The 15,865-nt window shown below is 39.1% G+C and overlaps 1 protein-coding gene across 1 annotated transcript in view; it reads left to right on the forward strand.

Moving 5' to 3' along the window:
• Positions 1–3,132: 3,132 nt before the first annotated feature.
• The window catches only part of kif21b (kinesin family member 21B), a 162,561-nt gene continuing 149,828 nt past the window's right edge, over positions 3,133–15,865 (forward strand). Inside the window, exon 1 of the mRNA XM_048612221.1 lies at positions 3,133–3,386. Within this exon, the coding sequence (XP_048468178.1) occupies positions 3,343–3,386 (44 nt within the window). The 5' untranslated portion in view covers positions 3,133–3,342. The remainder of the gene's footprint in view (positions 3,387–15,865) is intronic.

Below are 15,865 nucleotides of genomic sequence, written 5' to 3' on the forward strand. Positions count from 1 at the left end.
CTTGGCCTGCTGTGTTCATCCAGCTCTGCACCTTGTTGTCAATAGATACAATGTGTCAGTCCTTTGTATGTGCAGCTTACATCACATGGGCTTTGAATTTCAAATCCCACATTTCTCATTTGAACTATAAAGACAGATACCACTAAGACCAAAGGGACTGTGCAAAGAAATAGCTGCAGATTAAAAATCCAGTTTACTGAGCATGTTGTAAGTTGCATACAATGTTGCTTTCCCTGGAACAGTGAGAGCAGAAGCAGGCGGAATGGAACCGATGGGTTCTGAACTAGGGGACAATTGTTTGATAACAGAGTTTTGAATTGCTCCTGAATAGGCGATTATGGTTTCTGCAAGACAACTGCAGCACAAACACATAGCCTACAAAGAGAAAGCAACAAAAATCTCATTCTGTGTCCCTTTCCTTTTTTGCGGAGCGACCAGAAAGTATCCAGTAAAACCCGAAAGAACTGCGGATGCTGCAAATCAGGAGCAAAAACAGAAGTTGCTGGAAAAGCTCAGCAGGTCTGGCAGGACCTGTGAAAAAGAATCAGAGTCAACGTTTCCGGTCCAATTCTGAGGAAGGGTCACCGGACCTGAAACATTAACTCTGATTTTTTTCTTCACAGATGCTGCCAGACGTGCTGAACTTCCCCAGAAAGTATCCAGTAACAGGCTTATGTATATTCAAGGCTGAGATAAACAGAATTTTATTGGAGTGGAGGATGATCAAATAGGCTGTGATCTCATTGAATGGCAGAGCTTATTCTATGGGTTGAGTGGCCTACTTCCACTCTTACATCTTGAGGTCTTATGGTAATGTCTGGGATTTTGTTTCTGCAACAGGGGGATCCCCCTAATGGGTGGAGAACAGGTGGGAATGTTATGTCAATTCTGTGGGCGAGCCTAACACATGGAACTACCCAAACGTCACTTGACTGGCCAGCATGACATTTAGGACCCCAACAGTGGAAATTTTGTTGAATGAGAACTATTGATAAATCAGAGGTTAGCCACTCCCCATTTCCAATTAAATTCTGCCCAATATTTCTAATTGATGAGCTTTTAGCAAAAGGGTTCTACATTCTATTTTTCTTAGGATATGTTTTCTGATGTTTGCGCCCAAAATTGAAGGCAGAATTCAAAATGAACTCAACCCCAGCCACTGCTGAAGGCAAGCCAGTGTATGTCATTGTCAGACTGAAGCATTGTAAATGACCATAAGATATAGGAACAGAATTAGGTATTTTAGGCTATCAAGTCTGCTCCAGCATTTGATCATACCTGATATGTTTCTCAACCCCATACTTTTGCTTTTTCCCCATGACCCTTAATCCCTTACTATTCAAAAACCTATCTATCTCTGTCTTAAATGCACGAATGACTTGGCCTCCACAAAGTTCTGCATTATTGAGCTCCGTAGATTCATCACCCTCTGGCTGAAGAAATTCTCCTCATCTCAGCTCTAAAACGTTATCCCTTCATTCTGAGGGTGGGTCCTTGGGTCCAAGTCTCTCCTACTGGTGGAAATATCTTCTCCACATCCACTCTATCCAGACCTCTCAATATTCTGTCAGTTTCAAATAGATGCACACCACCCCCCACATCCTTCTAATAGAGTACAGACCCAGAGTACCCAACCACTCATCATATGACAAACCCTTCATCTCCAGGATCATTTTTGTAAACCTCCTTTGGATTCCCTCCAACGCCAGCACATCCTTAGATCTGGGGCCCGAAACTGCTCATAATACTCCAAATATGGTCTGACCAGAGCCTATACAGCTTCAGTAATGCATCTCTTCTCTTGTATTCTAGCCGTCTCGAAATGAATGCTAACATCGTATTTGCCTTCCTTACAGGTTCAGAGAATCCTGAACTAGAACTCCCAAGTCCTTTTGTGTTTCAGATTTCTGAAGATTTTCCCCATTCAGAAAATATTATACTCCTCTATTGCTCTTACCAAAGTATATAACCTTTCTTTTTCACACATTGCATTCCATCTGCCACTTCTTTCCCCTCTCCTAGCCTGTCCAAGTCTGTCTTGGACTCCCTGCTTCCATTACAATACTTGTCGGTCCACCCTATCTTTGTATCATCTACGAACTTAGCAACAACGGCCTCAGTTCCTTTGGTAATTAAATGAATAGGTTAGTGATGTGAGGGGCATCTAGTTGTGAAGCCACATGCCAAGTCCATTCATTGATTTGAATGGAAATGTCACCCATGCTCAGGTTCACTCTTCAAGCAACACAAGTGTCCTTGCAGAGCAATGGATAGAGATGCCATTAAGAGGAGATTGGAAGAAGAATGGATAACCGACAAGAGGAGATAGAAAAGTGTGACTAACCAGCATTGTGCAACTGCAATTAAGCTTAAAGAAGTCTTGGTGAGTTCTGACCGAGCTTCTAGAACTAAAGCATCTATTCATTACATTTGTGTCCCAATTAACGTCAATAAAAGGCTAATCTTCCAAGAAACATTCTGTATTGTACACCTGGACATACGTTCCTTCTCCCATCATGAAGTACTAGATTAGAAGCTTTAACAAAATGAATTATGAAGGATGCTTTTTTTTATAGCCTCATCAGTCTCTTTTGACGACAGTAATTGCAGCTGGGCTTTCTAGCATCGACAGTAATTCAAATGTATACGTGCCCCGAAGACATTCTTAATCCGCAGCTACAAAAGAATGAATAAAGGATTTTTGGCACTGATCCCTTTGACAATTACCTTGCCTGGATCATGCTTTTTGGCATTGGAAATGGAGCCCTTTCCTAAAAAATAAATTGTGAGATTAAAAGAGATCTCTGCGTTTTTGAGAGTGAAAATTAACGCACAAAAGAGAATTGATCAGATGCCTTTTAAAGGGAGCAGGGTTTCTGAGCTGACAACCTTCCCCTAAACAGTTCCTTTTTGTAACGGAGTCAAACTATCTTGATGTTTCAAGGAGCTCTCTCCACTCTGAGTGGACAATAATCATCTTGTGCCCGCCCATTCCCAGGATGTCTGGATGTGACTGGTGGGTGTAGATGTCACTCTAGAGTGGTCCCCGCCCCCTCGGAGCAGGTTCGGTTGCCTGGCAATCAGCACTCTGAGCTGCTGGAGGCTGATTTCAGATGTTGCATTGCGGATTTGTAGCGACTACAATGTAACACAGGATGTTGCAATTGCAACCATGTCGCTACCGTCCCGATCCCGTTAGCTGCAGGATGACACGCTTCAAGTTCTGTGAAGAAATTATTTGTATTTATTTATACCTCAAACACACTGCGCTGCCGTCTCAGTAGGTCAGCGATTTTCCCTTTCATTGAATGAAACTTGGAGAGCGCACGCTGCACAAAAATAATGGCGACTAATCAAGACGGCTGTAGTGTCAAAGTCGCTTTAAGGTAAGACAGCTTCTTATTTATTACAGCGTTGAGTCGGTGCCAGGATAGTATAACAGGACAGTAAAACGCTTAGTAATCCATTGTGTCTATGCTCAATGATGTTGTGTTCAATTGCTCGCTAGAATAGGTGATGGAAACTTAATTAATTTGCATTTTTAAATCTATTGACTCTATTATACCATTTTGTCATTTTGACTTCAAAGCAAACAATTTCATGTTGACTGGTGTTGAGTTCTTGCTTGACATTGATAACATGCTCTTCAATTTGGTTGGCTGTAATATTTGGAGACAATAGATTATTCCAAGAAATAAAGACTCGTGGAAAAGAACTACGAATAACCTTTTTTAGTCATTGGGGAACTGCATTAAATGACACCACCCATGTTATTATGGCACGTTTGACATCACATTCTTTCCAAAGAATACACTTCTGCACATTTTATCACAGCTCTACTGTTCAGTCTTTGTTTATCAGAGTGAGTTCTATCCATGCAGGAGTTAACATGGTGAATAATTGGAATTATTATATAGGTATGGAAACAATATCATATGGGGGAGAAATAATACATTCCTGCTTTGCTTTCATGGATTTAAGATCATAGCTAACTCAAATTAGCTTTTTGCTAATCAGCTGAAGGTAGTGTAAAGATAATGGCATAATATAATTATTTTGTAATATCTTCTCCAGTATTTGACCACCCCCTTCCTCCAAGATGGTGACAGTGACAGTTTTACAATGTTGATCAATAGCCAAAAATCATTTAAAAATAAATGTACTGTAAAATATGTTCTTGATGTTTTATAATGACCATTATGCTGCTCCTTTTAATAAATTTTGATTATAGTAATGATTTAAAAAAAAACTGTGAAACCTTCAAATAGACCAATGGAAAATTAGAACAAAGAGCTTTTGCTTTGGCTGAAGCATTTTGATCAGAAAAGTGCCAATAGAATTACGATTACAGTTTCACTATATGCAGAAGAGAGAAATCCTACTAGAGAACAGCCTAAAGACAGGAGGGTGGAGTGACAAAAAGATGTGATGACAGTCAATTGACGGCATAGGATTTAATTTATTCTGTGGGCTACTGACCTTGGCTCTCTTCCAGTTGTAAGCCCGTTCAGCCATTTCACAAAATGAGTTTTAATTTTATCTTGTATACTAAATAGATAATTTACGAGTCATCTGTTAACAAAGATAAATGGATAATGTAGTTTCTGTCAAATAATGATAAACCAGCTTCAGATTGAATGTCACAGCCTGCTTTGTTAACATTTTATTTCTGGTTTGACCTGGGGCCCAACTATCACAAAGAATAGGACTTCACTTTTAACATCCAAGATCATGATTGTAGGGATCAAAAAGCACTAAATTGATTTACATCTTTATAAATAACTGGTGTTATTTTGCTTAGTGACATTGAAGTAAATTGGTTTTTGAAACCTCGATCACAACCGTTGACCATAGCTGTGCCTAGTTTCTTGCACTTTGATCTCAGAATTTGTCTTGACATTGTTCCAATTGTGTATCAGGGAGAAAAAAAAAATCTGCTCTTTGTTATAAAAAGGGTATCTGCATTTAATCTGTCCACATTGAAGTTAATTTCAAATTGATTAATCAATAATCCCTCTCTCTCTTTAATGGTATGTGTAACAAAATTCCTGATTTTCAAATAAATTTTTCACCTAGCTAAAGGCAGAGTTTTTATTTGAAGCAAAGGTTTCTAATGCACATAGTTTTCCCTCTTGGGTTTTGTGTATGTGGGATTAAATATATTTTTAATTTTTTTTTGGATCTCACACCAATCACAAAATTCAGTGTCATATATTGTTTGATAATATTAGAACACCATACAAAGAAAATGTGATTAGTGACAAGAATCCTAATTCATTCTTTGGTATGCGTATTGAAAAGACAGTCAATGAGAAATGGCTTCTTCAAGCAAATTGACTTGAACAATAGCATAAAACTGAAAATATTTATGAAACACAAAAAAATGTTAGATTATTTGAAAGTTATACCATTTTAGGTGGCAGTAGGCCATGGAAGTTTATGTTAAACAAAATGATGAGGTTAATCATTTGTAAACATTGTTGTTGAACAGAGTTATTTTATTTTAAAATAAAACTCAATTTCTATCAGCTATCTTGAAGCAAAGCAATTGATCTGTTCCAATGCAATCAATTTCTCAGGTGTCACACTGACAGAATGCATGTTTTGGCATATTCTAGCGTTAATGAATTCAGTGCACAGACATTACTTCCTGTCATTACAGTTCAAAGCAGCACGGTAAAGAATCAGGAAGTGTCAGTAATATTGCAATCGCAGGAAGGACATAGGCCTGTTGTTGACTTAAAACCAAACTTTTATGCAGTCGTGGTATGTGATAAGAGTTTATCTGCGTCTGTTTGTGAGAAGAGTGATTGCAAAAAATGTTTACAAAACAAACACTCAGTTTACACAGGATTAGATTAACTTTATCACTGTGTGCATATATATATTATATAATAGAAAATATACTACAGCATATCAATGGGATCCCGTTACTGAAAATGTAAATTTAAAATGATGGTGTGTTTATATCTTGTAAGATAAACATAAAGGCACCCTGGTACAGGGATGTGGTATATCAGACTATTAATGGTGCAGGATGGGATGGGCAATTTGACTATCATCTCAGTTTATCTGCAACTGAAGTATTAATTTCAGCATACTGCATAAAGAAGTGATAACAAGACAACATAATCTCATTGATGTCAAAGCAGAAACCCTCCCATCTCTGTTAAGAGTGATTGGCAGAGACCGAGAGGAGAAAACAGTGAGATTTGTGCATTTTAAAATTTAAATGAGCATATGCCCTGCCAATGCATTCCTGATGCAGTGCTATAGTTGCCCAAAATAAATATCTTGAGCTGAAGGTAAATGTGAGTACTTTTTGAGCAGTATTCTGAATTGGACCACTCATTTAGGTGTCATTTTCTTCTGAGATATCAGATTGGGACTTGAACCCAGCATCAAGATTTTGCTTGAAGGTGAGCAGGGAAGCTCTCTCAGACATATTATCTTATTGCTGTTTCTGGGATCCTGCTGTACCCAAACTGGCAGCTGCATTCCCAACTCTATAACCCGACTACAATTCAAAAGTAGTCCAGTGACAGATGCTTTGCAATGTCTTTGAAAAGTACTGTATAAATGCAAGGCTTCCATTTTTTTTTGCCAAAATGAAAGGCGTAATTTAAGGCAAAAAAAAGCATTAATCTGTCGAATTAATTGGCACAAGGAATAGTTCAAGAATTCAGTTTTAGTTCATTGCCAGATTTTATGGATTTATGACTGCTGATCGATGCGATAAAGTGCACTAGCGAATTAAGTTAATTACTGGCTTTTGCCTTTTCACTCCATCTAAACTGAAATGGATAACCTCTAACAACTGTAAGAATCCTAAACTTAGATTGTTTGCGCAATCAGGTATTAAGTCACCGACTAAAATTGGCTAGTGCTGAAAATTCATTTGATAAATACAGTATTTACTAAAACTAACTTAAACTCTCCGATGATATCATAAATTGAGAGCTCTACCCAAAGACCATTGGCTCTATTCAGTTACTATGCATCATGTTACTGTGAGGACACACTTTACATACAAAGATCTGCTATTTGAATACTTCATATCAACAAATTAAATTTAAGTTACTGGAACAAGAATGACTGAAAGAAATCATCAGATTACTGTACTCACTGGGCTGAGGAACAGATTTGTACTTGTTTCTAAAACATCATTTTCGTTATTTAGAATTGTTACAAATAAGCAATACAGTGTTTAAGCATATGGACAGAGTGTAAGACAGCTATCTGCCCCATAACTGCACACTTCTAATATCTTAGATCCCAATTATAAGGAGTGGTGACACTGACCCTAGGTTTCTGATTCAGCTCTCTTCCCTGGTAGCTTCTTAACATTGATATTTGAATAAGAGCTAGACTGTATTTGCAAAGCATCTTGGGTCATTCCACAGCTTCACAGCTACTGTTGTTATGCTTGCAAACATGGTAGCAAATTTTTGCACAGCTAGGTCCCATGAGCAGCAAAGATAAATGACCAATTAATCTGTTCTTGTGCTGGTTAAAGTATAAATATTAATCTTTGTTTTTGTTGCAAAATACCATGGGGTCTTCTACATCAATCTCGATAGATAAATGGAGAGTAAATTCAATATTGCATTACCAAAGATGCCATCTATTTGATACTTCAGTACTATGAGTATTGCATCATCAATCTAGAGAATGGGCTAATATTCAGGTGTGGAGCTTGATGACAGTATTGTAAGTGAAAGGCAAATAAAATATGCCATCTCAAAATTTATGCACACTTCACGTATTGATGGTCGACTTTTATACCTCCAGGTCCTATTACTCTACTTTAATGTGGTGGGCCACCTTATCTTTACAGAACTGAGTTGCCAACTCTGCCCTTTTTCTTTCTAGACTCCTACATTTTGCTAGCCTTTTTTCTGAGTTCACCCTTTATGTGAGCTTAATCTTTAGATTTGTTTTCTACATTCTCGCCAAATAAGGTATATATAATTGTGCGACGGTGAATTGACCTGAATATAATTTGTGCTCCAATCACAGTACTTCTACCAACTTGATTCTGAAGAATTCCTCTCTGTTGTTACTCCAACGCATGAAATCCAGCTAAGGTTTTATCTTCCCCAACCAAGGAACTACATCAGGCTGCACCTGAGACACCCCAATTCAGTAACTTTGGTAGGAGAGCCCACACTAGAACAAGAGAGAGAATAAACCGTATCTTCTGCTGTGATGCAAGGCCTGTTGGTCAAACTTGTATGGTTTCAGTTGGCTGCGGCTTTTGCTTTAGATTTTACAGTAGCTGGCACTTTCAAATGTGCAGTGGATGAATCCGGGAAGAAAGCATATCCTGACATTTTTAAAAAAATATGATTCTGTGAAGGCATTTGAGGCCATGAGAGATGCTGGTGTATTTGAAAGTGTGAAACCAAGGAAGTAGATTCTTGCAAAAGAACCAAGGAATGAGTGACAAGATTGCTCCTCTGTCTTATACTGTAGAAATGGCGATGGAAGGATGTGCTTTGTACATTTTATACCTCATTTATAAGTAAAATATTTAGTTCTCTGACCTCGGAAAATAAAACAACATTTCAAATGAGATCAGAAGCTGAACTTGGCATTGAGGTTCCATTAACTTTGTCCCACAAGATCCCCCAGCAACTTTACACCCAGCTGATATCCTGACTTTAATTAAAATCCAACTTGGAATCAATCTGAAAAATAACCAGAGAGTGATCTCACTGCATAAAATCATAACGTTATTTAAGTAGCTTATATAAGTATTATAGATTGATATTTAGTTTGGCTCTACCAAAAACACTGGCACCTCCTGAACCCAAACGGTCAGCATTCATGACACATTCTGGAATTTTAAGTGCATAGTTTATGATTGCACTTCAGTGCAAATGCTAGGGGTGTGCTGCAGGGTTGGATGTGCTTTCTTTTGGGTGAGATGTTAGATTAATTTGCCTGTTAAGCTGGAGGCAAAAGATTCTAGGAAGAGTGATAAAATAAAATTTTACTTGCAGATACCACAAGTACAGGATATTAGCTGCTTCCAACAGGCCAGACACCTTTCCTTTTAGCCTGGAGTTAGGGATTTGATATTGTTAATGGATGTAGTATGCAAGACCACTGACCCCTCGACTACCAATTTCAATATTGCATAGTTAAATATGCAGTTAGATTCAGTACTGTGTGAGTGATGAGACCAAGCTCATTTGCGGTGGGCTGAGGGAGCAGTTATCTCAAGACTAAGGTTTATATTGCAGATAACCAACCAGTGTCTAATCCAGAAGTTAGTACAATATAGGATGTGTAACTTGGAATTCTGTCATGCAGGAATTTTCTTGGAGGTGAACATCTTTGCTGTAGTGATTGTGATGAGGTCAGCTAGGTAGACCTCATAGAATATGAGTTCCCTGATTGGAGCTGTTAATCTGGTCCAGTCAGGGAGCCCTGGTTGACAGAAAAGAAAGGAGTGTCAGACATTCTGTCACTGGCTCTGATGGAGCTGGATCAGTGTCAAGGACTTCCCACATGTAAATAAAGGGTGACTTGGTTACAGGATACCGGTGTCTGTGGAGTTATTTCATCTGCAGCAGGTTGTAATATCATAGTTAACATTTCAGACCCATCAGGAAATACCTGGGTGTTGATTGTCTGGCTGATATTGACTCTTGAGAAGTTTCTGGAAGATTGCCGTGTCCAGTCACATGACTGTAGCAACCCTGTTTGGGATGTTTTAATACATTTTTTAAAAATAGTGACATATAGAGATATGTGTTAAAATTGTTCTTTTTTTTACTATATTTATGACACCTTTTATGAGAGTGACCTGAAAATGAAATGTTTGGAAGTAAATTGCTCCTGCCTCTATCAATTACCTTTTTCTTCAAAAAAATTAAAATCACATTCTCTATCCATCACCTCTGCTTTCTCCCTCTTGATAAATATTGAATTAAACATGCCTCCTTGCCTTGGATCCCATGGGCTCATACTTTCTTGACCAGTCTGCTGTGAGGAACCTTATCAAAGCCTTGCTAAAGCCCATATAGACTATATCAGATATATTACTCATTCTCATTCCTTGTTCTGTTGTCAAAAAAATTGATCAAATTTGTCATACGTGACTTTCCCTTAACAAATCCATGCTGACTATCCCTGACGTACCATATCACTCCAAACACAGTTACATTCTGTCCTTCAGAATTCTTTCTAATGTGTTCTAGTGTGTTGAGAGAGCATTTGAGTACAGGACCAGAAATCTCTTGCTGAAACTGTACAGGGCCTTGGTGAGAACACACCTGGAGTACTGTGTACAGTTATGGTCCCTTATCTGACAAGGGATGCTCTAGCTGCAGAGGGAGTGCAACAAAGGCTTATTGGCCTGAATCTGAAATGGCAGGACTGATGAAGAAGCCCGAAGGCTGGTACTTTTTTTCACTGGAGCGTGTGAGGTTGAGAGGTGACTTTATTGAAGGTTGTGGGATCATGATGGGTATGGATAAGGTGAACAGCAAAGCATTTTTCCCTAGGATGGGGGAAGGGTTTGGAGGAATATGGGCCAAGCGCAGGTAGGATGAACTGATTTAGTTTGGGAAACTTGGTTCGGCATAGACAAGTTGGACCGAAGGGTCTGTTTCTGTGCTGTATGACTCTATATTTCCTTGAAGTCGGTGAGATTTTATATTTAGTTGGAAATGCTGCATTTTTATTTTTGCCACTATATAATTGAATTAAGGGAGAGTATCTGTGCCTTGTAAATATTTTACTCCTTTAATCTTTTGACTAAAATTCATTTTAAAGAATATAATTTACACATATGGCTTTGATTATAGGAAATTACTTTGTATAGTGTTAATATAAGAATTCATAGAGCTTTCATTTAATTTATAAACGGGTATTTCAAGAGTTTAGTGCCTGTCTCTAACATTCAGAGGGAAAGAGTGATGATGCTCCATCAGGAGATATAGTGCTTGGAACAAAAGCAGTCTGAATTTGAAATGCAGTCAGTACCACAGTGCAGTTTTTTAAAGCTTGAGTTCGAGAAGGTGAATTGGGTCACAAACTGCTTTTGTATCATTACCAAACCATTTGTCCCACTCATGATCCTGTAATTCGTCAGCAGTGGCGCCATTTGGTGCCATTCCTTTTGCGGTGCCTAGTCTAGGAAAATGCCAGATGGTGTCTGATTGCAGTCATCTAGACCTGATGAAATCACCAGTCTGCAATTAATAAAATAAGTTACATTGAAATCTCATAAAATGCATGGTTGTGTTTGTGAAACGCTGTCAGAGCATCAGCTAACATCTTTGATTGAAACAATATTTTAGCAATGTTCAGCCAGCAATTACAAATTACCTCTCAAGTGGCTTATTGTGAAATGCAATGAGCAATTGAAGCTAGTCCAACTGCACATGTTAGAAGTAACCAATGAGTCTTAGCGTGATTTGATGTGACTCTGTGGGTTTGTTAATAATATCTACTTTCAACACCTCCTGAAATTCAGAATTATGGGGCTGGCATCTAAAATATGAGAGAGATTTGACAAGGAGAGAGAAGTATAACTGTTAGGTTTGCAGACAGCCCAGTCTTGAGTAGAATAACTTGATATCTGAGTTAATAGTCTTACGTTAGCAGTCTTAGTTAAATCATTAAATTTTTCCTGGTTTTACAGTTAGGTATATGTGCAATAATTTTGTTGTTGTCTGTGTCACCTCTGCTCACCACTTTTGAGCAACTTATCTGGATATCTTTGTGCCAACGTTTGAGGTGATGAGGTCTTTCCTTCCACTAATAATGACAGAAAATGCTAGAATTAGTCAAAAGATCTGGAGAGAAACAGTGTGTTTAGGTTGTCGACTTTTTCATAAGAACCTTCTGCTTACATTATCTTCAAGAAGTGCCTGAGAAACATGGACTCGTGGAGATCCTCTACCCCTTTGCCAATCAGAGAAACCCTAAGTGACTATTGCTTACAATTAAAATGATGTCCCCTTTAAGTGCTGCAGGCACCCATTATATTAGCTTAAGGAATACCCAGTACCTTGTAGCATTTGCAGCCTTTCGTTTCGCACTGAAGGTTTTCTGACCAATTTTGGTTCATAACTGCACCTATGTAATTGGGCACATGCTGTGCAATGTCAAGTCTGAGCCAAAAAAATGGACTTAAAAGTTTCTGTTGCTCTTACCAAGAGATAAGACGGCTATTATTGAAGTATTTGGTGTTTGACCAATTTAAAAGTTCAAAAATATAGACTGAAGTTAATGCAGGAGTATAATACACTTATGTATCAGTGAACAGTGATATGTTGCTAAATGCTAGCTATTGAAATTTAATGTTAAAGTAGAACAATCCCAACAATGTATTATGAAGCTCAAATGCGTTCAAAATCTTGTTTAAGTATTGAACTGGATCCTGCTAAAATGTATTAGACGCATGATGCTCGAATAGGGACTGACATAGCCACTTGGTTGTTGACGTCAGCCTTTGTTTAAACATGGATAAAAGAGCTGAATTCTGGAAGTGAGAAGAGAATGATTGCCTTTGACATCAAGGCAGCATTTGACTGAGTGCAGCCTTAGAAGCCCTAGCAACACATAAATGATTAGGAATCAGGGCAAATGTTGTGATCCTTGGAGATCATTCATCTCAGGCCAATGTATCAACTGCTTCATCAATGACCTTCCCTTCATCATAAGGTCACAAATGAGGACGACAACTGATAGTTTTACAGTTCATTACCATTCAGAACTCCTCAGTCTATACTTTCAAACATTCAGACCTGGGCTAATAGATGATAAATAGCATTTGTGTTCCACAATTGACAGGCAATAACTCCGAGAAAGGAAAATCTAATCGTCTACCTTAATGTTCAACTGTATTATCAGATTTGAATTGCCTATTATAAAGATCCTGCCTATTATAAAGATACTATCGTTACCTTTGACTAGAAATTTAAACTGGATGAACCATATAAATATTGTGATTTCAGGAGCTGGTCAGAGACTAGGAGCTGTCCAGTGATTAACTTGCTTCCTTAATCCTCGAAGCCTGTTCACCATCTAAAAGTCACAGGTCAGACTATGATGGAGTACTCTCTCACCTGATGTTTGAAGCACCAACAACAGTCAAGAAGCTTAATAATGCGGGTGTGTGTAGCATCCCATCCATTACCTTAAGCATTCACTCCGTCCATTACTGATACACAGGATTCAATTTTGTTAGTGTTATATCAGATGTACTACAGCAAGTCGCCAAATATTATTCAACAGTCTTAATGTTTTAGGTCAATGACCTTCCATCAGAACTCTACAACAAAGGGTGACATTTTCATTCCTGGATCACCTCCTCTGGCAACCTAGTCGAATTGACAATAATGGGTGTGCTCTTAAATCTGGAGAACCAATAGGAATACCATTCAGCAACCATAGATCTACAATTCCTTCTGAGGAAGGGTCGCAGAACCCCGAAATGTTAACTCTGATTTTTTTTCTTCAAAGATGCTGCCAGACCTGCTGAGCTTTTCCAGCAACTTCTGTTTTAGTGCCTGATTTACAGCATCTAAAGTTTTTTCAATTTTTATTATTTCTGGATGAGCTGACCAAGGCCCTCGAGTCCTTGGAACAGAATAAAACTCCTGAAAGCGACCACTTACCAGCCAAGTTGTATTCAGCTCTGTAGGCCTTGTCTGGCCAAGGCCTGCTGGAGTGTACAATAGTATGCTTCTGACAGGCAACATGTGTGAATCCATGAGGTCAGCCTTATCTGTAAGTGGAAGGGGAGAGGGTGAAAACTGGAAATTGACCACCAAAATCTCATCTAAGGTCATCACCAGCTGGATTAGATGTCCTCTGGGATCAGTGATTCACCCCAACCAAACCTGTGCTATACTTGGCAGGAAGCTCTCTGAGAGCCTTATGCTCCTTAACTTTGTGTGTGTGTGTGTGTGTGTGTGTGTGTGTGTGTGGAGCTTGGCATGTGATGAGAAGGGTACTACCTATGGGATCCTTCACTTATGCCGGGACCCAATGCACCACCGCATGCTGCCCTCGAAGCAGCTGTTGTGGGGGGGAATGACAGTTGCATCTCCTTCTGGAATGTGCCTTTGCGAAGGAGAGAGATGCAATGGTTTTTGTTGAGGTTTGTCCTGAGCAGCTCTGTGATGCAGCTCTCTGTGCTCCACGGGATGCTCTGCAGGATACAGACCGAGACAAACATCAACCGTCAACTCGGTGACAAATGCTGTTTGGTCTGCCCAAAACTGGTTGGTCTGCCAGTATGAAGAGTTGACCTCAATTGAGTGTTGTAGACTGGCACATTCTAAGGTTCAGGACTACGTGCTAAGGGACGCACTAAAGCTTAGGACAGCTGCAGCAAAAGCGCAGTGGGGAAAGACCACTGTCTAACGTCTTTCTTCCAAAGTACAGTGAGGATCTCTTTGCCTTAAAATGTATTTAAATAGTGTCCTGCATGAATAGGAAATGCCTAGGGCTTTGCAACTGCAGGCAATGTCAATTTCAAATGCTTTTCTTCATATGCAGAGATTACAGAACTGCTTTAATACTTATGTAGGTACATAAAGATAATTTTTTAATGAATAAAGTTTTTTTTTGCAATTACAAATGCATCTTCCGCATTGAATGGAGTCACTGATTCCAAAGCCTATCCGGTCTGTCACAGGGGGGCTTTGCAGGCACCCTTCTGACTTGGAGAATCCATGTGCTGGCTGCAAAATGCAGATGTTGTCGGGAATGTACTCCTAATTAAGTTCTCGAGGGGGTTGATTGTTTACCTGCTGCAGCTGAGCAGGAAACCATTCCCGCCATCATTCCAACTCCTGCAGAAACGCAAATATGTTGTGGAGTTCACCTGATGGGATTTCTTTCTTGCTTTTGATCCCTTCTTCTCCCTTCTTCAGATTTGGCTACACGGGCCATTGATAATTCATGTCTTAAACTCTGCCTGTCCCATCACTACTGCTGCCCGACCTGCTAAGTATTTCCAGCGTTTTTTATTTTCATTTCAGGTTTACAACAGCTGACGTCCTTAGTTTTTGGGAAAACCATTCAGGGTGAGCATACTATGTAAGATAGGTTAAATAAATATTCCAATAAATCACTCCTCACCCCTTGAACAAAAATCAATTATTTTTTCATTAATCCGTACAAATTTGGCTTAGTAGTTGGAAATGGATCTGAGTATTAGAAATTGTAGCAACAGCAGATCCTTATTACAAAATCTTTTCATGTGAGCACAATAGAGACTAAATTGCAACTTGTGTTCTATTTTAGACTGCATCAGCTCCAGTCGCTATTGATGCGGACAATACATTAATGCTGGGGTATCATATATCTTAGTCGTCTGTATATTTGTACCCGTCTCCAGTCCCACTTTGTTAAATCATCAAAATGAGTCACTGCATTTCAATGACAATTACTTTGCTGGAAATTGATTTGCAACTTGGAAAAACCGTGAAGCACGTTTGATGCATCACAACGCCGATGACTTCTCGTCATTAATTTCACATCTAAAGATAAATAATAAAAGATGTAATGGTGTAAAGTGCTTTTCCACAATCATTATCTCAAGTAAAGGTCTAGTTCACAGTTATATACTGTATTTCATAATTCACTGTTATTTCCTGCCACGGTGCTGGGACCAGGAGTTGGTGCTGCTGATACCATAGTTCTGACAGCATGTTGCTGCCTTGCAGTTGCTGTCCTGTTCTTTGCTTCACTCGTTCCCCCTTGCCGTTTCCCCCTCACTGCCCTGTTCTTTGCTTCACTCGTTCCCCCTTGCTGTTTCCCCCTCACTGCCCTGTTCTTTGCTTCACTCGCTGCTCCCATGTCATTCCCCCTCACTGCCCTGTTCTTTGCTTCACTC

Source organism: Rhincodon typus, chromosome 25, assembly GCF_021869965.1.
Source record: "Rhincodon typus isolate 14 chromosome 25, sRhiTyp1.1, whole genome shotgun sequence".
Classification (NCBI taxonomy): Eukaryota; Metazoa; Chordata; class Chondrichthyes; order Orectolobiformes; family Rhincodontidae; genus Rhincodon; species Rhincodon typus.